The 26,238-nt window shown below is 43.9% G+C and overlaps 1 protein-coding gene across 13 annotated transcripts in view; it reads left to right on the top strand.

The window, feature by feature from the left end:
• FNBP1 (formin binding protein 1) overlaps positions 1–25,837 on the top strand; it is a 135,434-nt gene extending 109,597 nt beyond the window's left edge. For 3 of the 13 annotated variants that reach the window (XM_024998980.2, XM_024998970.2, XM_024998966.2), the window contains 6 exons: positions 8,396–8,505; positions 13,783–13,915; positions 16,201–16,322; positions 16,644–16,780; positions 18,918–19,076; positions 22,888–25,837. In XM_024998980.2, coding sequence (XP_024854748.1) covers positions 8,396–8,505; positions 13,783–13,915; positions 16,201–16,322; positions 16,644–16,780; positions 18,918–19,076; positions 22,888–22,895 — 669 coding nt within the window. In that variant the 3' untranslated portion in view covers positions 22,896–25,837. Of the gene's footprint in view, positions 1–4,521; positions 4,537–8,395; positions 8,506–13,782; positions 13,916–16,200; positions 16,323–16,640; positions 16,781–18,917; positions 22,214–22,887 lie in introns of those variants that run through there. The other 10 variants (XM_024998979.2, XM_024998969.2, XM_024998965.2 and 7 more) reach the window with 6 other exon arrangements.
• Positions 25,838–26,238: the final 401 nt, after the last annotated feature.

Here is a 26,238-nt window from a genome sequence, read left to right as displayed (position 1 = left end):
ATGCTGATTGCTTTGGTAATGAAATCTGAGTTTTCTGCAAAGAATATAGTTGGTGGAATTATCCTGTTTTAAGGTTACCCAGCATATCAGGGTAAGAATTCAAATTTAATTTCCTGAAGATTTCAAAAGCGCCTTTGTCAGAAGGCAGAACATAGCTTCAGCAGTGGATGGTGGCTCATGTTGAACTCTATAATTAGATCTCCATTATGCTGGCTTTTAGAATTAATTCTCCATCCATCTCAGCTCCTTGTTCATGGGAGAATCTCCAACAGATGACTATAGGTCGCTATACTAGACTATCAACTAGGAAGCTTTACATTAACTGTAAAACAGTTACCCCACCTCTGCTGCTTCCAAAACCTTTACAGAGCACTCATTTATTATATTTATAAAAATATGTCTGCATTGTCTTTTGTAATCTCATAATGAAAAATGTCGAATATTCATGGTTTTTCACTGTTTGTATATGTATCTATCCCGTTCTTCCGTCAACATCACAACCTTGGTGGCAAATGGTTTCTGAAGCATGTTTCATGTGTTCTCTAAATGTTTAGGAAGAGACCAAGAATGTCAGTAATCAATAAGCATAAGAAAAGATGGCTAGGAAAAAAATAAACACTTGAAAACAAAAACAGTGAAGTGAGAAATGGGTTATTTTGATAAATTAAAGGAACGCCCTTCTCTTTAAAAAAAAAAAAAACATAATTAGCAAAATAAATTTTATTTCTTACACCTCAAATCTGTGCTCAGCAAACCTCTATCTTTAAAAGAAACTTCCCAAACGGTGAGTGTGTTTTTGAGAATAAACACACACACACATGAGGCATCAGTAAATAAGTATGAACATATTTTTACTTCTCTCATTTTTAGTTGATCTGTTTTTAGGGTCAGATTTGATCTGCTTTTCTTCAGGAAATAGCAATGCGAAAAAAGAAAAGGAAATGCATCATAGAAGTAAGATAAGGAACTTTAAAAAAAATCTGAAGTTTGGGGAAATAAATTTGATTTTAAAGCAATTTCAAAACAGAAGGTACGTGGTTTACAGGATCCCTAACTAAAATGATACAGTCCTCACTAGTATTTCATTTATTCCACTTTTTAAGATTATTGCACCAAAGACAGGGAAAGGCTTCTAGGAGAATAACAAATCTGTGACTTTAATGTGTCTTTTATGGTGCTGTGCAGCTTTCTGATCTAGATTTTAATCATTTGTTTCTGATTATCAGAATGTGTAAATGCAATGCAAATATTTTGTCACAACTGATTTTGTTTCTGAATAAGTAGGATAAAATATTTTTTGTTGTAAATCATTCACATTTGTAAGAAAATGTCTCATTGAACATCTTTAAAGATTGGCATGCCACCATTATTAACCACTATTTCATCTTTATGTAAGTTAAAGAAAAATGAAGCAAGATTGTGTGTTCTCAATTTGCAGTCTACAAAGTGTGACTTTACTGTCGTAAGATTTCCTGATCTGAGTAAGGGCCTTCTAAATCTAAAATATGGACCTATCTCCCCCCTCCCCACACTTTAGAGTTCATTGTATGGAAAAATACCATCAACATTGATCAAAAGATTTTGAAAATCCCTACCAATTGTTTGTCAGATGTTACAATCTTCTGGTTAATTTCATTTGATTTACTTTGTTCTCTTGCTGATTATTGGCAGACTCAGGCTCTCTGTTTTCACAAAGAACTCATGAAGAGGACGATAGGGAAACCCACGTATGCTTTTGAAGCTAGGGACTATGTTGTAAGTTTACCTGTGACGGCCAGGTCGTGCGGTCACGGCACAGGCACTAACCCCTGTGACAGCACCAAGACTGGGGACCCAGGTGCTCTCTGACCCAGACAGCGGGAGAAGCCTCCTTGTACCCACCCAACCACAGGCTTCTTCATCCCGGAAAGTTGCATGGAAAAAGGGGCCGAACTTTCCAATAACAAGCTTCCTAAAAACGTCAGCGAGCCGAGCTTGTGTTTCTCCCCTTTGCGTGGATTGGGACTGCTGTCTGAGCTGGTGTCACTGAGTGTGATTTTACGGCAGAATCTCACCCCTAAAACGTCGCTGGTCACGGGAGAATGGCAGTCTCGCAGACCCTAACCCACATGCACATCTGAAACAGATGGGTCCATAAAGGACAACCAAAAAAAAAAATCAGCGAAGCCTGAGCAAGGTCACAGAGCAGTGAAATGACCTTCCATGGACCTTAGACCACAGACACTTACATATTCGTGTTCACTGTCCCCTTTCTCTGTACTTGAGGTTAGTACCTGTGACGGCCCAATAACACATGGACCCGCCAGCTCTGTGTGCCCTCATGTGTTATTGACACTCGTGGCTCCCCAGGCTCCATAATCGTTGCCTGAAACTGACAGCTTTTTAGTACTTCAGGTGTCGCGCAGCGCACTTAATGCAGCCTTTCAAAGTATTCTCTTGGCAGGTGATTCAGTTTCTAATTTAAAAGGATCTAACTGGCTGGCTTGCAACTTAAGATGGAAAACCAGTTTACAGTCGTTAAAAAGATTATACTGATGGCACTTCTTGTAGATTATCCATCACCTGTCCACTTCAGAAAATTGGATTTGAGAATGCAATATTGCCTATTTCTATCGGGATCTGTTCTCAATCCTAATGACTTATTTTTATTATGAAGTGGTAATAGTCCTGTGCTATTAGTCTTGATGTTAGAATTCTGTTTTTGGAATGGCTAAGAAAAAAATATATTACTTTAAAAATAAATAAAATTTTAAATATATATATATATATATATATTACCTTAAGCCATGGAAGTAGCCGAATAGACAGCAGGTAGAGTGCCGAGTTCAAATTAGCAACATTTACACGGTAATGTGTGAGGAAACGTTTATATATGGTCGTCTGCTTTGCAAGAAAGATATTTGCAAGGTTTTCTGCTGTGCACCAAAAGCGTTGTCTGTAAAAAACTCAAATTGTGATAAACAGATCTGTGCTAAAATTTACAGGAGGGGCTCAAGGCATTATATAGATTGCCTACCTGGACAGCGATCACAAATATGACAGTTTGCATCTTTTCTTCCCAAAACTTTGTCTTGCTATGCCTTTCCTTAAAAGTATTTTTCCCCCAGAGGGAAAATTTCTTTAAAAGCTTAATGTCTATTCACAATGAAGTATCAACTTTGAGTTAGTCTGAATAATAAGATTTTTTAAATCTAGTTAAGGAATTTTTAACACCCTGTTCCCTCCCAATTTAAAACCAAAGGGCCCTGGGGACTTCCTGGTGGTCCAGTGGCTAAGACTCTGCATTCCCGATGCAGGGGGCCGAGGTTTGATCCCTGGTCTGGGAACTAGATCCCACATGGAGCAACTAAGAGTTTACTTGCCAAAACTAGAGATCCCATGTGCCCCAACTAAGACTGGGTGCAGCCAGATAAATAAATATTCAAGTAAGTAAATAAATTCAAGAGGCACTTTCTCTGCCACTCTATCTCCAATGTATTTTTGGATCCTCCTACCAATTGCCTGAACTTTTAGGATTACAACAGCCGAGTAAATATGCACCAAACTCTCAAAATACTGCTTTATTGCCAAAAAGCACGTCTCACCTATCACTGAAGAACCAGTGTTTCTTTTCCTAATTTTGAGATGCCTTTTAATCTGGTTTTGGATCCAGTAATCGGTATAGTTTTGCCAACCTCCAGGCCTAGCAGAATTGCAAACTGCTGTGTCCTGGCAATTAACAGGAAATCCACAGCAAGGAGTAAGTACCCCTCAGTAGTTAAGACAGTTGGCTGTTTCCTAGAGGTCACTTGCAAGAGCAGCAACTTCTGTTAACTCCCCAGGTGCTATGGAACCTCTGTGGGTGGGGCCCCCAGTTCAATAGAAAGCTCCAGAAGACACCTTCTGTATAGCAGGAAGTGCCTGCAGTACACAGGTAGGAGAGAGCATCCATCTCCAACCTGGTGCTGAGAGGCTTCCTGGTTCCTGCAGGTCGGGTTTCAGAGCATCTTCCAGTCCTTGGTTCCCATTTACCGATTTGAGACTTTGCCTTAGTCCTTTAGGAAATGCCAGTGTTCAGATGTATTAGAGCCCCTTAAGATAAAAATATTACTGATATGTTGTGGAATTCATTGCTTTCCCAACTCTGCCAGTCTGTGGGAAACTTTCCATGGAAAATTTGGTGAACAAAAGTTTCTGTGATCATTTCCATCTTTTATCATCATGACATGTCACCGACCGCAAACTCTTACTAATTTATACTCAGGCTGACATGACCAATCCAGAAGAGTAAGTGGAAGCTCTCCTTTCCTATCTTTATACTTTGCTCTGGCAACATGGCCACTAAAGAAAGGTTTGGGTAGATTGGCCCCTCTTGGGAATTTCGGCACAGATCCGCTACAAGCCTTGTTCACAAAGCGCCAGGTTGAATTTATGTGTTATGTTAATTCAGTGGAACGGACCAAGTTCCTCTTCTTCTCATGTGTTGTTGTTTCTCTCTCTCTCTCTTTTTTCCCCTGTTACCCCTTCGATTTTTACGTGAAGCTTTCTCTCAAGCTGGTAAGCACAATTACCCCATGCATGTCCTGAATCTACTCAGGCCTTTCGGTGTACATTCTGTGGGTGCTGTGCCGCGTGCAACCTATCTTCACAGTTAACTGTCGATGTGTGTTTCCCTTGTGTGTGGCTTTGTTGGTGTTTCCTTATTAGATCTCTGGAATACGAAGGTCCAGAGTCTAACAGAGGTGATCGTAATCTTTCCCCATTAAGAAAATTAACGCTTAACTCATGATTTGGTTTTCTTTACCACTGGAGTCTTAAGAGGATGACAGATGACAGATGTTGATAAGCTTTATTTAAATATGAACATAAACATAAATACTAAATATGAGGAAGTTTATGTATCGAATCATTCTAAATGAAAGCAAATTGAATAGCTGAAAGTTGCTCCTCTCCAGGAGCCACAGAAGCAGATGACAATCACTGGGGACCTGAGGAAGGCATGCAGGAATGATGCTGGGCTCAGACTCAGGTCTAAGGCACCTTCGAGAATTGAAGGTCATGAAACTTTTAAGTTGCTCCGTAAATACATTGGTGCCTTGTGCGTAGCTGATTCAAGAAATCAAAGACAATTTTATGGACAATGAAAAGAGCCTCCTAAGCCTTTCTAAAATGATTTCTTTAGTGTTCGGTGTTTTCTACTTTTAATTTCATAGCCCTAGTAAATAGTCAAACTAATCATTAAATCTATTAAAAGAAACCCTTAACCACATAACCCATACTGTTCTTCAGATATGTGTAAGTTATATAATAAGCTCAAACACCACAGCTGAGAGTATCCTGAAGTCATGGACAGGATGAACTTGACAGTCCGACCAGGAATAACATCAGCATTTTACGCACTGTTATTGAGAATATAGGACAGTATTTATGGTTATCTTTGTAGGTATGTACTATTACATGTGCTTGAGTATATATAAAAGTATATACATAATTTTTTCGACCTGACCTGATATTTGACAACTGATCCAGCCCTAAAGAGAAAGAATTTTTTATTAAATGGAACATTTCTTAGAGGGTAAAATAAAATCCTGAGAAGAGTTCTCGATTAAGGTGTCTACAAGAAGGAAAGATCTAGATGTTTAAATGAACATCAGTATGAATTTGGGAGACAGTGGGTCAATTAACTGGGAATCTGTCAGATGCCAGGGCTTCTTTTTCGCCCTTTATTTGTTCTTTTGCTGAGGTGCTGGCGGCAAAAGATAATATTATCAGACAGTCTTTCTGTTTGAGATATTGTTGCTTGATACCCTCACTTTGAAGCTGATAAAGAAGTTACACAAAGATAGGGTGGGTGTAAAAATTATAAATCTCAAGAAGCAGCTCATGTCAAGCGAGCAAGTGTTTGATTCCGATAGCAAGTAAAACAAGATCTCCTTAGAGTCACAGCCATTGAAAATATACATACGTGCCTGCGGCCTGTCTTCCAAACCCTGGTAGGGCCAGTCTCTTTGAGGCCCCTCCAAAGAGTTCAGAAAATCTACTCCAACTCGAAGGCAGAAATAAAAATTCTTTCATGGCAAAATAAATCATAGGTTAGAGTATTGTTTGAAAGAATTCAAGCTTCAAAAGGTGAATACGACAAAGTGAACTTTTGAAGGTACTGTCCAGAGACCTGAGTGTCTTTGGATCTAGAGGAACTGTTGACCTGAATCTCCCATGTAACTAAAATGTTTAAATTTAGTTCCATAATTGCACTGGGCACATTTCAAGGGCTCAGCGGCCACGTGCGGCTACCAGATCGGATGGTGTGGACGTGTGAAAACATTTCCATCATTGTAGAAAGGTCTTTGGGTCTCACAGCACATAGTGAGGCTCAGAGCATCTGAATGAATGAACGTCGACCACTTACTAGCTTTCCTGCCTTCGGAAGCAGTGCGTCTTCCACTGTTTTGTCACAGTCTAGCATTAAAACACGGAGAAGGCAATGGCACCCCACTCCAGTACTCTTACCTGGAAAATCCCATGGATGGAGGAGCCTAGTAGGCTGCAGTCCATGGGGTCGCTAAGAGTCGGGCACGACTGAGCGACTTCACTTTCACTTTTCACTTTCATGCATTGGAGAAGGAAATGGCAACCCACTCCAGTGTTCTTGCCTGGAGAATCCCAGGGACAGGGGAGCCTGGTGGGCTGCCGTCTATGGGGTCACACAGAGTTGGACACAACTGAAGTGACTTAGCAGCAGCAGCAGCAGCATTAAAACAAAAATGAAAATAAAATCTCCAGTTCCAGAAAACATGCTGATTTAAGTCAATTCAGCATAAGAACAAACTATTGAGCTTTTGGGCTCAGTGACTGAGTTGAGAAAATTGGAAAGCAATTGAGGTTTCAAGTATTATATGGAAAAGGAAAAACAAGCCTGTTTTATTATTATATTGAAGATTAGTTGGCTTCATCTTAGCTTTAGAAGCAAGTCGAGCTTTCTTGGGTTGGCATTAGGGAATAATCACTTCTATTTTGCTTTCACTCAGATCTCGTCCCACTCAAACACGTGCACGAGCCCGCGCGTGCACACACAGTTTTTGAGAATATTAGCTGAAAGGTCTTTGGTGGCCTCAGTGGTGAACTATTTGCTGAATCACAAACTTCCAACCCAGAAGCCTGGCATTTTCTAATAAGCAGCCTAGGAACTTCAGTCACAAGCCCCTGTGTAAGCTGCTTGGCAAACTCAAGCTGATTTTGCAATTACATTATCCAGGTCCCTTCTTTTCCATCCACTCCCAAGCAAGTCTGTCTTGCCTTTTTTTTTTTTTTTTAAGGGATTCTAAAGCAAAATCTCTTTTCAAATTCCCTGGCTTATCCCTGGCTATTGAGCGAATTTCTTTCTTTATGAAAATAGCCTCATTTAAGGAAATGATGCGTAAGCGTGGGTAAAAGTCTGGCAACTCACAGTTGATATTTTCTACTTATAACATATACACAGAGGAAAGAGAGCAGTTGTTTTTGAAAGGGAATCAAGATATCAAAGTATACTTCTTCCAAGACTTCCCTGGCGGTCCAGTGGTTAAGACTCTGCCTTCCAATGCAGGGGGCGTGGGTGCGATCCCTGGTCAGGACACTAAGATCCCACATGCCGTGTAGTACAGCAAAAAAACAAAGTGTAGTTCTTCCGATGAGTTAGAAACAGCTGAGGTTGATTTCAGACATTATGGAAAAGTTGGTTTTGAAACTGGGGGAGTGGGGGCGGGGGTGATTCTCTGCAAATTCTCTGAGATGCTCCTAAAGGTGACAAAAAAGACGTGACGGGACTTTTAGAGGAAGCAGAGGCAAGGAGAGTGGATGGGAGCTGGGGGAGGGTTTTTTCCCTTAATGTCCTTTTCACCCACATTCCTGGAGGAACTAGATGTCCCATCTGCCACTTCACAGGGGTGGAAACTTTTGGCCTCAGGCTCTATGCAGAGACGGGAAGGAATACTCAGCCGGGGTGGGGGTGGGGTGGGGAACAGTGCCATCGACATGAAACAGTTGATGGGGGCACTTACCAGTTTTTTTATTGGAAGAAAACATAAGCCTAAAGCTTCAGTGTTGCCATCGACACTGACAGCGAAGTGCAGACTGTCTCCAGACTAGTTCCTCACTGATTCTCGATGGGGTCAGAAGTATGTCTTCCTGTCTCAGGGGTCCCTTCCTTGTCGGAGGCTGCGGGGCCAGCATGGAAAACGGTTTGCGGGGCCTTTGCAGTTTGCATGCACGGATTTTTGCATCTCAGCTGGGTGTCGTGGGAAAGAGCTTAATTTATTTCATGAAAACACACGCAGACATCTGCATCGCCCTGGTGTCTGGGGAATCTCCCTGCAGGCTTCTCTCGGTGTCTTTTTTTCAAGGAGGCTTTCTGGCTAATTTCTGTTTGTATCTGCAGGGCGCGACACCAGAAGATTTCAGCAACCTCCCACCCGAACAGAGAAGGAAAAAGCTCCAGCAGAAAGTCGATGAATTAAATAAAGAAATCCAAAAGGAAATGGATCAAAGGTAGAGTGGATTGAAACGACTTATTAAGAAATTCGAGTTCAGTTTGGAAAGATGAGAGGCTCTAAATTAGATTTTAATTTAGGTGGTTGTTTTAGCCAGGTGTTTGGTCATAGCTAGTCTACTGGATTCCTTTATTCAAGACAGAGAGGATTCCTGGGCACTTTGCTGGTGGTCCAGTGGCTAAGACTCTGTGCTTCCAATGCAGGGGGCACAGGTTCAACCCCTGGTGGGGAAACTAAGATCACATATTCCCACATGCCACACATCATGGCCAAAATAATAATTATTATTATAAAAATAAGTAAAGACGGGGAGGATTCTTTTAACAAATAGGTATTATTCTAAGTTTGGGGAACAAAATGCATTATGGTTCTCTCTCTCCTTTTTTTTTTTTGGATGTGTTCACTTACTGTAGTAGCACTACATTTACCACGTTGTCACCATGGACTATAAAATCAGGTTAGATAAGAGAATTTCACAAGTACAACGCAATATTCTGTTGTCTGTATGATGTCTGAGCAAACCAGCTTATTCTTAAATCACCTTCCATTATAGGCGATTTATTTGGTTTAATAGTTATGATTTTTATAGAGAAAATAAACATTCTGCACAGGTTTAAAACGCATTTCTCATTTACCTTTGCATTAGCACTTAAAATACACGTTTCTGTTTCTGCTGTTGCTGGCATTCTACAGACCCTGAGGTTGCAAGGAGTCGGATACGACTTAGCGACTGAGCAACAGCAACTCAGTGTTTTGTAATAACCAATAAGGAAAAAGAGTCTGAAAAAAAAAAGTTAGACGTGTATGTATAACTGAATCACTTTGCTGTATACCTGAAACTGACACAACATTGTTAATTGACTACACGTAATTTAAAAAGAGAAAATCCCCCACTTTCTACAGTCTCACTGAGGGACTTCAGTGAGTCATTGAATAATGGAGATTTGGACTTAAAGGATAACCTGAGGGACCTCCCTGGTAGTCCAGTGGCTAAGATGCCGCACTTCCAGTACAGGGGCCGTGGGTTCAATCCCTGGTCAGGGAACTGAGAGCCCACATGTTGTGTGGCATGAAGTCGCCACATGGTAGCCCTACATAGATTCAGTGACATCGAGGGAGTGAGTGACAGTCACTCAGTCGTGTTCAACTCTTTGTGACCCCATGGACTGTGCGGCCCATGGTATTCTCCAGGCCAGAATACTGGAGTGGGTAGCCATTGCCTTCTCCAGGGGATCTTCCCAACCCAGGGATCAAACCCAGGTCTCCCACATTGCAGGCAGATTCTTTACCAGCTGAGCCACCAGGGAAGCCCAAGAATACTGGAGTGTGTAGCCTATCTCTTCTCCAGCGGATCTTCCTGACCCAGGAATTGAATCAGAGTCTCCTGCACTGCAGGCAGATTCTTTACCAGTGATATTGAAGCTGAGGTTATAATTTAGTTATTCAAAAAATAAACCAAGTTGGCAAGGCAGCCAGTTTAAAAAACCACAGATAAAAAGTGGTTTATATATATATATTTTTAATCCCTGGGAGAGCAACTCCTGAAAAATATATCACTTTATAAACATTGTTTCAGTATGTTAAAAATAAGAACACATATAATGAACTTTGTTCTAGATTTGAATTAAAAATATACTTTGTGAAATAAAAATTTTGTCTTTGTACTTTTTATAACATCTGGGACCATATATAAAAGGTTTATAAATCCATTATAAACCTCATGCTGTTTACTAAGTAAGCAGATATAGTTTGCCTGGAGTAGCAAGTTATGACTCAGATATCTGAAATGCCATTTTATAAGTGATTGACAGACCCTCCCTAATTGTTTGATTTCATGGAGAACAGTTTCTGTCACTTGGGTTGTGACCATGGTATGACCTTTGAACCCCCAGAGCAGCGCTCGCTAGTAATAAAGCAAATCACCTTCACCTTTCACTGCACCTCTGTCTGTTGACCATTTACTGTATGTAAGGGAATATTCTAGGCCTTGAGGATAAAGAATGAACAAAACATCAAAAACCTCTGTTGTGCAACTTACGTTTTACGCAGGACAAACAGAAAATGAAAGGCTTTGAGCAGAGGTGACATGATCTGGAAAAGGTTGGATTTTTGGTTTGTTTTTGTTTAAAATAATCCAAAAAGGCAAGATGGGAGAGAAAAAATATATATAAAATAGGCAGGACAAATCAAAAGCACAAATTAGGGTGGAAGATTGAAAATACCAAGCACACTAGACACCCCAGTTCCAATCTGGTTCCACCTGTTTCATTTGCAAACGTTGGACAAGATTCTTAAGCTCTTGGTAGTTGGGTTTCCTCACCATGAAAAGGGAGTTAATATGCCCGCGTGAAGTGTACCAGGGTACCTCAAGGGCTGAGGACAGTGCCTGGCATATTGTGTTTGTAAAATAAAATGAATCAGTATGTTAAATGTGAACAGACTACATGTTCCAATTAAAAGAGATTTTCAAACTGGACAAAAACCTGAAACTAGCACACCACTTGTGTGCCAGTTACAAAAGACACACCCGCTCATTAGGTGCAGAGAGGTTGAGAGTAAAGAACGGAAAACGACAGACCATGAAGGTGTCAGCTAGAAGGAACCGGGTGTGAGAAGACTGACTCTCAAGCCAAGTAACCGCCCCCCACCCCAAACTATTCAGTTCAAAAGGATCAACTTCAGGGCTTCCCTGGTGGCTCAGTGGTAAAGAATCTGCCTGCCAATGCGGGAGGCATGGGTTCGATCCCTGGTCCAGGAAGATCCCACACTGCATGGGGCAACTACCCCGATGCACCACAGCTACTAAGCCTGTGCTCTAGAGCCCATGCTTTGCAGCAAGAGAAGCCACTGCAATGAGAAGCCCACGTGCCGTAACTGGAGAGTAGTCCCCACTCCCTCAATTAGAGAGAAGCCCAGGCGACAGTGGAGACCCAGCTTTGTTGCTGTTTGGTCACTAAGTAGTGTCCCACTCTTCTGCAACTCCTTGGACTGCAGCACGACAGGCTCCTCTGTCCTCCGCTATCTCCCGGAGTTCGCTCAAATTCACGTCCATTGAGTTGATGATGCCATCCAGCCCTCTCCTCCTCAGTCTCCCCCTTCTCCTCCTGCCCTCAATCCTTCCCAGCATCAGGATCTTTTCCAGTGAGTTGACTCTTTGCATCAGGTGGCCAAATTATTGGAGCTTCAGCTTCAGCATCAGTTCTTCCAATGAATATTCAGGATTGATTTCCTTTAGGATTGACTGGCTTGATCTCTTCGCAGTCCAAGGAACTCTCGAGAATCTTCTCCAGCACCACAATTCAAAAGCATCAGTTCTTCAGTGCTCATCCTTCTATACTGTCCAACTCTCATATGACTACTGGAAAAATCATAACTTTAACTATACGGACCTTTGTTGGCAAAGTGATGTCTCTGCTTTTTAATATGCTGTCTAGGTTTGTCATAGCTTTCCTTCCAGGGAGTAAGCGTCTTTTAATTTCATGGCTGCAGTCACCAGCCATAGTGATTCTGGAGCCCAGGAAAATAAAGGCTGTCACTGCTTCCACTTTTTCCCCTTCTATTTGCCATGAAATGATGCGACCAGCTGCCATGATCTTAGTTTTTTGAATGTTGAGTTTCGAGTCAGCTTTTTCACTCTCCTCTTTCCCCCAATTGTAATTAGTTTTGAATAAAATCTGTTTTTACTGCTTTAGAAAAGGAAAGAATGTAGCTCTAAGTAACACATAGATTAAAGAAGAAATCATCATAGATATTAGAAAATATGTGAAACAGAACTTAACCTTAACACACATTCTCCACCTACATTTGGGGATGTCATTAAAGCCAATGCTCACAAAGGGAAATTGACAGCTTTCAATACATATTAGAAACAAATTGAACCAAAGAAGATAGAAAAAAGGAAATAAATACTAAAGGAAAGGGTACCAACTAATGAAATAGAATCACATATTCAACAGAGAGGATGAACAGATCCAAAAGCTGGTTCCTTGAAAAGATTAATAAAAATGATAAACCTCTGGAGAGATCTGGAGGAGAGGAATGGGAGATAATGACTTCAAACACCTCTTTTGAGAAGTTTTACTGAGAAATAGGGCAGTAGTTGGAGGTACAGGTCATGAAGTAAAGAGATGACTCGTGAACCTGTGGATGACCGTACAGTCTGTCCCACATCTCTTGTGTCTCCTGCATTGGCAGACGGATTCTTTGCCACTGTGCTACCTGGGAAGGTCATGTACTTGTTGAGCATCTGTTGTATGCCAGGTGTGGTCTGGCCACTGGGGGTGTATCATGTTACCAAAGGGCTTGAGCCCTGAGAGCTTCTCAGAGAGCTGCTGTTCTAGGAGGAAGAGATAGACAATAAGCAATAAGCATAATAACAAGATATGTAATGTTGGGAAGCAATACATGCAGTGGAAATAAAAGAAAGTAGAGTGATGGGACTTGCCCAGTGGTTCAGTGGTTTAAGACTCTGAGCGTCCAATGTTTGGGACCCAGGTTCAACCCATGGTCAAGTCAGCAAGACCAAACCAGTCAATCCTAAAGGAAATCAACCCTGAATGTTCATTGGAAGGACTGATGCTACAGCTGAAGCTCCAATACCTTGCCACCTGATGTGAAGAGCTGACTCATTGGAAAAGACCTTGATGCTGGGAAAGATTGAGGGCAAAAGGAGAAGGGGGTGGCAGAGGATGAAATGGTTAGATATTGTCACTGACTCAATGGACATGAGTTTGAGCAAACTCTGGGAGATGGTAAAGGACAGGGAAGCTTGGCACACTGCAGTCCATGGGGTTGCAAAGAGTCAGACACCCCTTAGCGACTGAACAGCAATGAGAGAAATAAGATCCCACATGCCACACAGCGTGGCCTGTGTGTGTGTGTGTGTGTGTGTGTGTGTGTATAAAAGATAGAACAGGGTATGTGGACTGGGAGGGCAAGTGGGTAGAAGGCTCCTACAGAGAACAGATGGTTCATGGCACCCATCAAGTGGCAGCAGGATGTGTGGGCTCAGAGGCAAGCAGGCAGGTGGAGGGGTAGTGAAGACATAGAAATTCTCTTCCACTTATTTCTATATTTTGGTTAAACTATTTCCTGTGACTCGCAATGCAATTGGTGTCATTGGTCTTGTGTTGGGTGGTTAGTGTAGAGTTTCTTTTGCTGACGTTCAGCAAAGTTGTCCACCCTACTGCCCAGTCCCCTGCCTGGCAGGGAGTCATTTGCTCTAAATCTAACAGTGGCATTAACTTGACCATGTTCTGCCCCTTCTCTTTTTCAGAGACGCCATCACAAAAATGAAAGATGTCTACCTAAAGAATCCGCAAATGGGAGACCCCACCAGTTTGGATCACAAATTAGCGGAAGTCAGCCAAAATATAGACAAACTGAGACTAGAGACCCAGAAATTCGAGGTAGGAAAAAGCTGTTGTGGAAAAGTTTTGTTGGGGGAAAAAAAAATAAAGGAAAGAAACAGAAGTAGGTGTGGGGTCATGGGACGATGAGGCTGTAGAGCACCAGCGTTTCTTTCCCTGTGAGGGATGCAGTGGGAAAAGTCAGGTGTTCCACGAGTTATGATGAAAGGAAAAAGAGACTGTCATCCATTTGCTGTTCTGCTTTTCAGGGTGTCCTGTTTTAGTGGTGTCCCTTAAAGGGGACACTGTTTAAGGTGATAGTTATATACGGGTGTTTTTTGGTTTTCATTTAAGTGTTTCACTTAAATTCACTCAAGTTGGTTTGTCTCACCTTGTGTCGACAGTGGGTATAATTGGGGAGTATACAGTTGTCCATCATCTCAGTGAATCAGAACGACAAATTTAAGAAAGCCATTAATATTTGTAATTGTCTTGCAGGGTCTTTGTCTGGCTTTGGTATCAGTGTCAACATTTTCAAAATATATTCTGGATGTGAATTCCTTTTCATATCTATGATTTGCAGATATTTTTTTCCATTCTGTGGATTGCTTTTCTACTCTCTTCAAGATGGCCTTTGAAGCACAAAAGTTTTTGTGTTTTTTTTTTTTGACCATACCACACATCTTTCAGGATCTTGGTTCCCTGACCAGGGCTTGAACCGGGGCCCCGGCTATTGAAGCACTGAGTACTAACCACTGGACTGCCAGGGAACTGCCAAATCATTTTAATTTTGATGAAATCAATTTATCAGGTTTTTTTTCTCTTTATCAGTTGCGCTTTTGGTGCCATAACTAAGTAACCAGCACCTAATCCAAGGTCACAAACCCTTACGCTTATGTTTTCTTGTAAATGTTGTAGTTTTCCCTTTTCTGTTTGTTTGGTTCGTTTTGAGTTAATTTTTGTACACGGTTAAAAGTACAGGTCCGGAGTCATTCTTTTTCAGTTGTCCCAGCACCATTTGTCAAAAAGACCTTTTCTCTCCTTGAACTGTCTTGGCTGTTCAAGACAGCTTGTAACTGGCTGTTACAGGCCAATTAATCATAAATACAGGGTTTATTTCTGGGTTGTGGGGGGAAACCATCGACATATGTTATAGTCGTTTTTAAGGACCCATTATCAAAAGATGAAAACCAGTAGGAAACACACACGAGACTTGAAGAAGAAACACAGATAATGAATCTTTCAAGCTGTGAACAAAAGGCTTCTCCCCCCACCCCTAAAACGTAAAGACTAGAAAAATAAATTACTAACTGATAATTCTGATGAAAATAGATTATTTCCAGCCATGAAAAGCCACATATGACATTTTCTCATTCTTTCTAGAATCTGTCAGTAAGTTGTTATTGGTTGAGATTTTAGAACCTAGAAATGTCCTTTTCTGGTCATTTGGATTCTTTTGCCATTTTTACACTATTTCAAAGGTTGCTGAAGAAAATGTGATCTACTTTGATTTCCTGTATACAAGGTTTCTTCACTATTATAAAAAATACTACATTCCTAAGGCGGTGGGGGGGGCAGATAAAAGGGAAGTGTGGCTTTTAAACTGAGTCACTGCTTAAGTGTGGCAGGACCCTCATGGTTCCCAGTGTGACATCACAGTCACAGAATTTTTGGAACCGGGGGAACTAGATGCGACTTATCAGAAGTCACACAGCTGCTTAAAAAGCCCGAGAGTCGTGGGGACTTTGCTGGTGGTCCAGTGGCGGAGACTCCAGTGCAGGGATGCAGACATGGGTTCAATCTCTGGCCTGGGAACTAAGATCTCATATTGTTGTTGTTAGTCACTCAGTCATGTCTGACTCTTTTGTGACCCCGTGGACCATAGCCCACCAGGCTCCTCTGTCCATAATGTTTCCCAGGCAGGAATACTAGAGTGGGCTGCCATACCCTCTTCCAGGGGTCTTTCCCCACCCAGGGATTGAACCCGTGTCTCCTGCATTGGCAGGCGGATTCTTTACCGCTGAGCTATGAGGGAAGCCCTAAGACCCCACATGCCGGGCAATAAATGAATGAATGAAAGCCCGAGAGTTTAAGACAGGCCGGTGTCTTTCTGCCACTTTATAAGCAATGGTTAAATGTAAGTCTGCTCACACGCCTCCAACTTTGCCTTCAAGTATGTGTATACAGTCAAGGCAAACAGACTGGAGGCTCCTCACCCCTGCCACGTGGTCCTTCTTCAGTCGGCTTCAATGACCAATCAGAAGCCCAGACTGGGGGCCTGAACCCTGCTTGGTCCGGCCCTCAGCTGAGCTCAGACCAGAGTCTTTCCTGATTTCTCTTTGCAGGCCTGGCTGGCCGAGGTGGAAGGCCGACTCCCAGCCCGCAGCGACCAGGCCCGTCGGCAGAGTGGGATGTACGAGGCGCAGAACGCCCCCTCCGTCAACAACTGCGCGCAGGATCGGGAGAGGTACAGTATCTGTACGGCGCCTGCTTGGGGCTTTTTGTTTGTTTGTTTGTTTTTGGCTTTGTGTTTACTGCCCGATTCTGGAATCAGAGACAAGCACAAGGTCCTTGTCAGGTTCCATGCGTCTGTCATGACTGGCCTGTGGTTTTCCCCACAGTGCAGCTGTCTGATGCCCCGCGGATGGTGCTGGAGCCTGCGGGGTGAGGGGCGGTCCCTGGTTACAACGCTCCGGAATTGCCAGCACTTGGCTCTCGCAGGGGCTGCATTCGAGCGCTTGCTGGGGTCAGTTGCTATAGTTGCTGTGTGTTTTGCTTTCTTGAGCAGCCCCGATGGCAGTTACACAGAGGAGCAGAGTCAGGAGAGTGAGGTCAAGGTGCTGGCCACAGACTTTGATGACGAGTTTGACGACGAGGAGCCTCTTCCTGCCATAGGGACATGTAAAGCCCTCTACACGTTTGAAGGTAACACCAACTGTCTAGGTCCCTCTTCTCTTTCTGTGGTCAGACTTTCTTTTGAAGCCTTCAGAACCTTCCTTTCAGGAAGAGGCTTCAAATGAACCTTCCTTCAGAACCTTCCTCTCTTCCTCTTTCGTTCTGCCTGTAGTATCTGTGATTCTGATTTCTTTCTGTTTGAGCGCTGTGTATTTTGCCTTTGGGTCTGGACTGTTGACCAACTTTCGGTGAGCTTAATTGCAGCAGGTAGTATGGAATAATGATTATATCATCCACACCTTCAATACTTAGGGAGCTCCTGTCTTGCAAAGACCCCTGAAAGCGTGGGAGGCAGGTGGTGTGGTCTGGCATCCGCCCTGGGAGGAAATAAAGCAGAGGAGGTTCAGCAGAAGAGGGGGACGGAGTGATGGGGGGTCCACACGAGGATATGACCCCTTCCCTGAGGGGATGTATTTATTTTTATTTTTGGCTGTGCTGGGTCTTCACAGCCGCATACAGGCTTTCTCTGGTTGTGGCGAGCGGGGGCTCCTCTCTCGTTTTGGTGCAAGGGCTTCTCATCGCGCTGGCTTCTCTGGTGGGGCACTGGTTCTAGAGGGCACGAGCTTCAGTAGTTGCAGCTCTCGGGCTCTAGAGCAACAAGCTCAATAGTTGTGGCGCACAAGCTTAGCCCCTCTGTGGCATGTGGAATCTTCCCAGACTAGGGATCGAACCCGTGTCCCCTGCATTGGCAGCTGGATTCTTATCCACTGAACTCACCATGCTGCAGGGTGTCAGAGGCACAGGCACTGCCAAGCATGGAGCAGGAAAGGCACGGGGTTTGTGCGCCTGGAGCTCAGGTGTCTTAGGAGTAATAGTGGAATATAAGACGAGGAGGGGTCTGGGGCCAGTGTGGAGGATGGGTAAGAGAAACACTTGTATGTTATCTGGCAAACATCAGGCCCTCCAGAAAGTATTTGAGCAGGTTGTTGACACAAGCAGACATTTACTGTAATGTCTGTACCATAGACATTTATTCTCATACGTGTGCTATCAGTTAGAAGACAGGGCAAATGCTTAGGACGCCTAACCTCATGGTTCCCAAACTGATGAGCCTTGAAACAGCGTCCTGCAGGATGCTGGGAAGGATGCTGTGAAAGAAGGAATTGGAGCTCAGATCGTTTTCAGAAACCCTGGGATAAATGAACTTCTTTGCTATAAGGCTTTTTTTTTCATCCTTGCCTCTTTGATTTGCAGGATCTGAGTTCTCCAATCAGCGATCAAACCCATGCCCCGTGGAAGGGCAGAGTCCTAACCACTGGACTGCCAGGAAATTCCCTTTACTGTAGGACTTTTAGAGCCTTCGATAAACTAAATGTTCACTGTGACAAAACAAAGAAGAGAAGCCCGAGGTTCAGTGCTCCCAGTGTAACTTCAGGTCCACACCATCCCTCTCCCCCTGCATCCACAGTTACTGCTATTAACAGCCCCCTAAGCAGTCTGCCTTTCGGGACACTGCTTGGGCGGTGGTGACTAGTCTTTTGAAATTATCTTAGTGAATGGTATTGGGGGCCTTGATTAGGAGACAGATGGACGTAGAGATGCTGCAGCCAATAACACGCTCAGATGCGCGGCTGATTGGAAGTTGGAAACGAAGCGGGGAGGAACCCACAGCTGATCCCTGAAGCTGTGCTCCTGGGACGATGGAGATGTCCGCTGAAATGGGAAAGTGGGAGGAGGATCTAGTTTGGGAGGCCAGACAGTGAGCCCAGGTTCACCCGAATTGTGTCCCAGATGCCCAGGCACCATCAGGGTGGAAATGGACTTCAGAGAGAAGGCATGGTGGCACCTAAGCCTCAGATAAGAACCAGAACGGGAGAAAGAAAAGTGGAGATGCTGTGTAAAGAGGTGTCGTTGATGCCAAAGGAGCACCTTCAGGGGAGGGTAGAGAAGAGGACCTAAGATTTCCTCCGGGGGAGATGCCGCCTGTTCTGGGAGGCAGGAGAGAGAGGGCTCCCACGGGGAGTTTAGAGAAGGGTCCTAGCGACGCAGCTTCCAGACGGGAGGAGAGCGTCCGTCTTTTCTCCACTTGTTTCACTGCAAGACTCGCCGTCTGCTCCAAACCCGGGTTTGACAAGAAACCTAAACTACTCTGACTTTGCTTTTTCAGGTCAGAATGAGGGAACCATTTCAGTAGTTGAAGGAGAGACGCTGTACGTAATAGAGGAAGACAAGGGCGACGGGTGGACCCGAATTCGGAGAAATGAAGATGAAGAGGGTTATGTTCCCACTTCCTACGTCGAAGTCTATTTGGACAAAAATGCCAAAGGTGCTAAGACTTATATTTAATACAACTTTAAAAAAACCCACAAAACTTTAAAATTGGAGTTGTTTCTCCCCGCAATCATGCCTGTTACAGGCAGTTCTTCAAAAGACTGGATGGGGAGCATCATGGTGTGTGTTTCTTTTAGGCACAAGCTGAATTTCCTGGGCTGGTTTTGATGATAATTCAGTGTCACTTGCTCATGACATTTTCCCTGGAAAGCTGCCAACTGCCAATTTACAATGGTGTCCTTTGAAATCTGATAAACATTTCTCCTTGGGGCAGCGACTGTAGATAACCAAAAAGTTGCCTTTTAGCTTCTGATTCATATTTCTGAATCTGAAAGTCCATGCATGTCCTAGGGGTGCAGAAGACTTCAGCTCTCACTAATAACTAGTGTCTGCCAGAAAGTGAACCACCTTAAGATGTTACATTTGGTAACTTCATAAACTGAACTGCGTTAAGTTTTACAGTCATTCATTTTGGAGGAAGTCATCAATAAAGAATAGCGTAAGTAAAGAATGGCGTTGGTACCAAAAGTGTGTCTATTTCCTTAAACATGTTTAAGATCATTGTTAGAGCACCATGCTACCCGGTTATGTCGATACGATCCTAGACAACCCATTGAATTATGGAAAACTTGGTCTTTCAACCAGTTGGTTTTCACATATGACTACTCATCTTTCTTTTGCCAGTTGACAGAGTTGATCAGACGTGCTAGAGCTGTTGAGATAAATTATGTAAAAACAACTGTCTTCATTCTGTTCTGTGGGAGGTTTTTTGTGCCCAGGTGGTGTTGTGAATAGACCCTTGTAAGCAACACACAGACCCCAGCACATCACTTTTTAAGGTTCTTTTGGTTTGTTTTAATCGTTGGCATTGTTAAGACCCAAAGTGTATATTTTACTGAAAATCATTTTAGAACTTCTAGATCCTTTTATATAATAACCATAAAGTGGTTAATTATATAATAAAATGTTTCACCATCTTAAAAGAATCTGGGTCACATGGGGATTTGCATTTTTAAATTGGCAGGCTAGGTAGTGAAACTGGGGACATGCCCAATGGTTGTGCTTATGTCTAGAATCTTCCCTGAGATCACAGAGAACCAGCTAAAAATGAGTCAGAGTAAAGGTATAGGATTGAGATTCTCTTTTTTTTTGGCTTTGAAAATTATTTATTCATGTCCTTCCTACTTTTAAACAGGAAATCAGCTCCTTGCTTCTACACTATGGACTCCTTTTAGAAGATCGGGTCAATTTAAAACTGATTTTAAAACTGACAGCAATGCATTATGGGGTCCAGGACCTGGCAGGAGTTATGGGTGCCTGTGGCAGATTCTAGCAGAAAGTTCTTCTGCATTTCCCAAGGGCCTCTCCATTATTCTTGCCTGGAGAGGAACTCGGTGACTATGGTCCATGGGGTCACAGAGTTGGACAAGACTGGGCAGCTAACATTTTAAGGGCCACCAAAATGGAATGTAGTAACCTTTACTTAATGACTGCCTGATTTTTAAAACACTTTTAATTTTTAAATAATCACAGATTGTCAGGGAGTTGCAAAGATAGTAGAGAGATCCCCTTTATCCAGCTTCCCCAAGTGGTTACATCTGACAAAATCGTGATCCAGTATCAAAAACAGGAAACCGACACTGGCCAGCCCGATTTTATTTTTTTAGTATAATTGTCATTTAAATTTCTTTTGCATTATTATACCTTTGCTGCTGTAGTATCAATAAAACCACCCATCCTGACCCCAGATCTCTCAGGAGAATCATTTCAGCACTTCCTTTTAACTACCACAGCAAGGAAAATCTGGTGGCCCTTAACCCATGGGGAGTTCATGAACAGTAGGTGGTCACAGCCTTGGGCATGTAAACCAAGTGAATACGTAAGACATTAAAACCCAGGATGAACTCATTTCCAGACTGTGAAGTATTGGAGAAAATAAACTAGACACTGAAAAAAAAAGTCTTAAAATGAGGCAAGTCAACATTAGGCTTTTTAAAACTTGATTTGAAAAGTATGGCATGCCATGAAGTCGGTTGAGTTTTGATTTATTTGTTTGTTCATTTTGCTTTTATTCCCCTCCTCTTTAGAGCTGTGCAAATCTAATTCAGGAAATAGCTCAACTGTCTTTTGGAAATGGGTGGGGCGATTTGGGCACATAAATTAGATCATTATTTTAGCTTGTATGCCTCAGTACCTTCAACCAGATGAATCTGTGTCCTAGTGACTCAACAGCAGAAGATATTTTTTAGTTTCAGGTCCATCTAAGTCAGTGTGCAAAGGATTAGCAGAAGTCTTGAAACAATTCCCAAAGAGTTCGGGAACTTCCATTTCCACCCCCAAGGCACACTTTGTGTTCTTGTAACAGTGAATCTGTCAAAAGTAGCGAAGTCTCAGCTTGTGTATAAAGTTTTCTCCTTTTATGCAGAGATACACTTAGAAGCTAAGAATGGATGTAGACTCTTTCCTTTCCCTACCTTGTTCATAAGTCTGTTCAGCCTGCCCCACAAACGCTGCCCTCCCTTTAAGCCCAGCGCAGCCGGGTGGGGCTGCTGCTTTCCGATGCCTGCGACTCAAGAGCAGTGGTCTTATCGTCAGTGATGCCCATGCACTTTCGTGTATGTGTGTGGTGTCTGCCAAGTGACTATTTAATAACCGCCAAAATAGTTAGACTAGAGGAAGTTCCACTGGCCAACTGAATTGTGACTGTCCTCTTTTATGGTTTAGTTTTGTTTTTTTTAATTGCTCTCTGTGAAATATGTCCATAACTGCCCCTTCCCCAATCTATTTGTATATACTGCAATAGGAAAACTAAAAGGATGACTTGAATTCGTTGTTTTAACGTTTTACTCTTTTATTTGTTTGTTTTATTGGTGATTCTGCTGCCTAATGACCTTTTTGTTTTTGTAACCGCTGGGGGAGCCGGAAGGACGGTTTCACTGGTAGCTAGGTCCCCTGCCGGCTGATCCACACTTGAGTTTATTGTAGACACTTGGGTTCTGAGTAAGTTTTGTTTAAATACGGCCAACATGACTGTTTCCTCTCTCTTCCTTATCCTCCGAGAAAAGAATCTGTGTGGCATCTTGTAGCTGTACCCTCGTATCTGCCTCTCTAATAAACGTTATATTTTTCTCAGTGTTGTGTATTTTAAATGATTTTTCACCTCTCCAAGAAATTCTGTGTAATCCAAGCATTTAACCCTCTCATCTTCAATAATGGGGAGTTTTCTAGCCAAATGCTTTTTTTAAAAAAAAGAAAAATTCTGCCCTTTCCCCCTTGTTAAATGATGGCACCTTCTCTGTTGCTCACCCTGTGTGCGCCTGTGGGCTTCGGGAGTCTGTCTCTCATTTCTCTTCTGTCCCCCAGATGAAGAACTTTCACTGTTTATTACTGAGCAATAGGTTTTCCTTTTCATCAAAGATGCTGCCTTTTACTGCCAAGGAACCAAGAGTGTCGGTCACAGAGAGAACCGGGTCCTTGGGCTCCTGACATCTTTCTGGGAAGCTGGTTTCTTTCTTTGTCTCAGAGCTCAATTGATGAGAAAGATGAGTTGGGGGCGTGCGGGAGTGCACCGTCTCCTGGGTGCTTTCTCTTGCCCCGGAAGGAAAGACTAGCTGCTCTGACTGCAGATAAAACCGTGAAAGTTCCTTATCTCAGACTTGCCCTGTGGTAACCAAGTGCTCTAAAAATGCCCCCTCCCCCGCCCTGTCCAGGGCGGTGCAGTCTGCCTGAGAGGCGGAGTGCCCGCCCCTGACCTGCCCGCCCTCCACTCTAACTGCCTTTTTCTTTCTCTGTCTTTTGTGTTGTAGATTGCTAAAGGTGGTTCCGGGAGCCAGAGCCTCGGGGAGCCTTCCCAGGAGAAACCCTTCGGTCTGCTTGTCTCCACAGGCCTGAGCGCCCGCGAACGCCCTGGGCCTGGGTTGCTGTGTGGCCCTGGGCCCCTCAGCCTGAAGTTGACATCCATCCCCACCTGCAGCTGCTCGCTTTCTTCTTTTCTTTCCTTTTTGCAGCATGTTCCTCAGAGCCCGGCTCCGCCCCTGGCCCAGTCTGGCCGCCTCTTGGCAGGGGGAGGGCGTCCCTGCCCCGCGACCTCGGTCCACCTGGCGCAACCCGGCCCGTCCACGATTCACACTGTGCCTTTCCGTGAAAACTTTGCCACTGGTCTCCGGGCGAGACAACCGAATCTGGGCGAGGAGGGTCAGGCCTGCGCCTGGTGGACTGGGTGCCCAAAAGTCACTGATGTGTCCCTTACGTTAGAAAATACTCATCTTTTCCCAAGTCCATTGGGTATTCGGTGGTCCTTTCCTGACTATGGACCCTCACCAGGTACTAAACGATCAGCCCTTGAAATGTTTCACGGCCTGAGTGTCCATGGTGGACACACACACACACGTTTTTGTTTGAGGTCTTGTCTTCAGTGGCCTAGAAAAGTCCACACCAGAAGTCAAATTCCAGCTCTTAGGCCAGTCCCGCTGTCTTGCCTGTGTCCCCTCCCTTTTCATGGGGTCAAGGAACATCCCAGCCCACCTTCTCCCCGTTGGCCACCCATTGATAAGGACCGCGGGTTGTGAATGAGCGTCTTGCCTCTGCATTAGCTCATTGGCCAAAGGAAGACTCTCCCCTTTCTGTGAATTCCAAAGTCCGCGCCTTAGGACTCCAGTGCTGTCATCACCAAAGCCCCTGTGCTTCTCGTGGTCCGCCAAGTGATCCTGTGGCTGCAGCTTCCACATTTCAGTGTGTGCTCTCCAGGCCACGCAGAGTTAATCGTGTTTTGAGCTGAATCTCCTTCCTCTCATGGATCTTTGAGGAAGACATGAGGTCCCGTACCCAGTGGGCCGCTCACGCCTTAGAGCAGCGTAGCTTCTCTACTTACCTGGTGCAGAAACAGTCAAGAGAAATCTTGGACTGTGGGTTTCTGTGAACAAAGATCCCGTCAGAAGCCCCAGGGTGCCATCAGGCATCTTTCCTGTTGTTTGGCTTTTGGTGACTAGATGGTCACCTTGAGCCTCCTTGCTGCTTTGCCACACTTGCGAATCTAAGACAAGGAAATCTGGCAGGAGCTGAAGGGACCGGTACAGACAGGACGGGTCCCGAGGGTTAGGCCTTGGTTCAGGGGTAGGAAAATTGTTCCTCTCAGCAAACCAGGGTTGACCACACACCAGCCTCAAAGCTGCTCAGTCAACCTTTGGTGACAGGAAACCACGAGGGAACAAACGCCAAGTGTGAGCAGGGGAAGAGGAAGTGGCTTCAGGTTGGAGCAGGCATTGGGCCCCTCTCACTCCTTCCGCCCCAGAGTGAGCCTCTGCAGCTGTGAGCGTCTGGGACCCCTCTGTTAACCCAGGGGGCAGCCCCATTGTCCCAGGCTCCTCAGTCTCACAAGACTGTCTTGGCAGATGACGGCAAAGCCAGGATGCCAAAGGACAGGAAGAGTCTGGGCTCCACCCGCGTCCCTGCAAACCAGCAGGCGCGTGGTTGCTCCGTGCAGCCCCAGCAACCCCACATAGGGTTTGTCCATCAGGCGTCTCCAGGAATTCTGAATTTCACCAAGTCAAGCTGCCCGCTCTCCACAAGGATGCTAATTTTTTTTTTTTTTTTTTTAAGAAAAAAAAAATTAGATTCTAGAGCCTCGGGAATGCATGTGCATTGCATCTTTCATATTAGGGGTCAGGGTAGATGAACTCCTTCCGAATTAGGGGGAAAGGTATAAGCTGCAGGATTTGTTCTTTTAAACGTCTGTTTAACCTGACATGGGCTATGCTTGTGTCCTCTTGTGTCCCCTCTGCCTTTCTTTTTCTCTGTACCACCTGCGTCCAAAAAAGAACGAAGAAGTGCTTTTCAATGTTCACCTCGGTGTTTGCTTCTCTGCCAGTCTGTGTGGCTACGGGGAAAGGGGAGTGCTGTACCAGCTGGGGCTTAGTCAAGAAAATAAGTTATTATAGGCTAGTTGAGACTTATCATTTACTCTGGGAATCCTACTGTGAAGTCGTCTATATATTATTATGAGCAGTTCACATAGAGTAGAAACGTGGACTCTGCCATGTGCTTTCTCAGCCTTCCCTCATATCCACTGACCATCATTTCTCCACCGACGCTAGAATATTGTTACGCCGTAAGAATGACTCATTGTTAAAGAACGTACTCTGAAAATAACTTAAAAACAGAAAGTGAGGAACTTGTCGTTTACCCAATTTTTCCTTTGCAGAATAGGAAAGAATAAAAAGGCATGGTAAGCTGGGATGGGATTTTCCTTTGGGCTTTTATCATGAACACCCTGAAGCTTTGGGGTTCGAGGAGTCTGTCTCTCCAGCGGTTAGTGCAGAGGCCTCAGTCCCTTTTGGTAACATCTGTAATTGCTGGGGAAAAGTTTACTGAACATGAAAAGGTTATGTGGATGCTAAGTATTTTTCCAGAGAAGTCAAATTTCATACTTCCTAATGGCTCTGCCTCCTGTGCTTATATCATCAAAAGAAAAAAAAAAAAAAAAAACTTTAAAAAGTGATCCAGAATTCTATTTTAACCTGGTGTCCAGCACCTTTAAACTTCTTGGTTTATCAGTGTGTGTTGCACTAATTCTAAACTTCGGAGGCGTTTCAGTGTTGTAACGGCCCACTGCCATTGTAAAGGTTCTGGAATTGCCCATTTGTCTCTAGAGATGGAATTAAACCAAATAAAGTGCTTCCATTGGAAGGCTCATATCGACCTTGTAACTATATGTTAATCCTCTAAATGTTAAATAAAAGTGTAACTTCTGGCACAGTATCGCGGGACTGCTTTGTTGCACAAAGAGGTGACCCCAGTCTTGGAAGCAGTCAGAGTCCCCTGGGCTGGAGGCTGAGCTCCGATCAGGTCATTGATTTACGGTGTAAACTGGACATAAGTCCCGGCGCCATCTGCCTGGAGAAGGGCCTCAGACCCAGCCAGCTCGAAATTCCACCCTGGCCCTCTGGGGAAAAGCTGTCAGAAACCTTGGTGATGCAGAATTCAGGTTGACTCAGTGCAGAGTTCTGGGGAAGCTCCTTCAGTCCGGGACATTTTTCATGCATGCAAATTTGGCTAGCAGCTACGCTGGGATTTCGAGGACCCAACTGTCTGTGGGGGGATGGAGGGAGCCGTGAAATTGCAGCAGGTTTGCATTTCATTCGTGGTCTGGTGTCACGAGT

Source organism: Bos taurus, chromosome 11 (assembly GCF_002263795.3).
Source record: "Bos taurus isolate L1 Dominette 01449 registration number 42190680 breed Hereford chromosome 11, ARS-UCD2.0, whole genome shotgun sequence".
NCBI classification, from domain to species: domain Eukaryota; kingdom Metazoa; phylum Chordata; class Mammalia; order Artiodactyla; family Bovidae; genus Bos; species Bos taurus.
The sequence above is the reverse complement of the archived record's forward strand: the minus strand, read 5'-3'. Positions and strand labels throughout refer to the sequence as shown.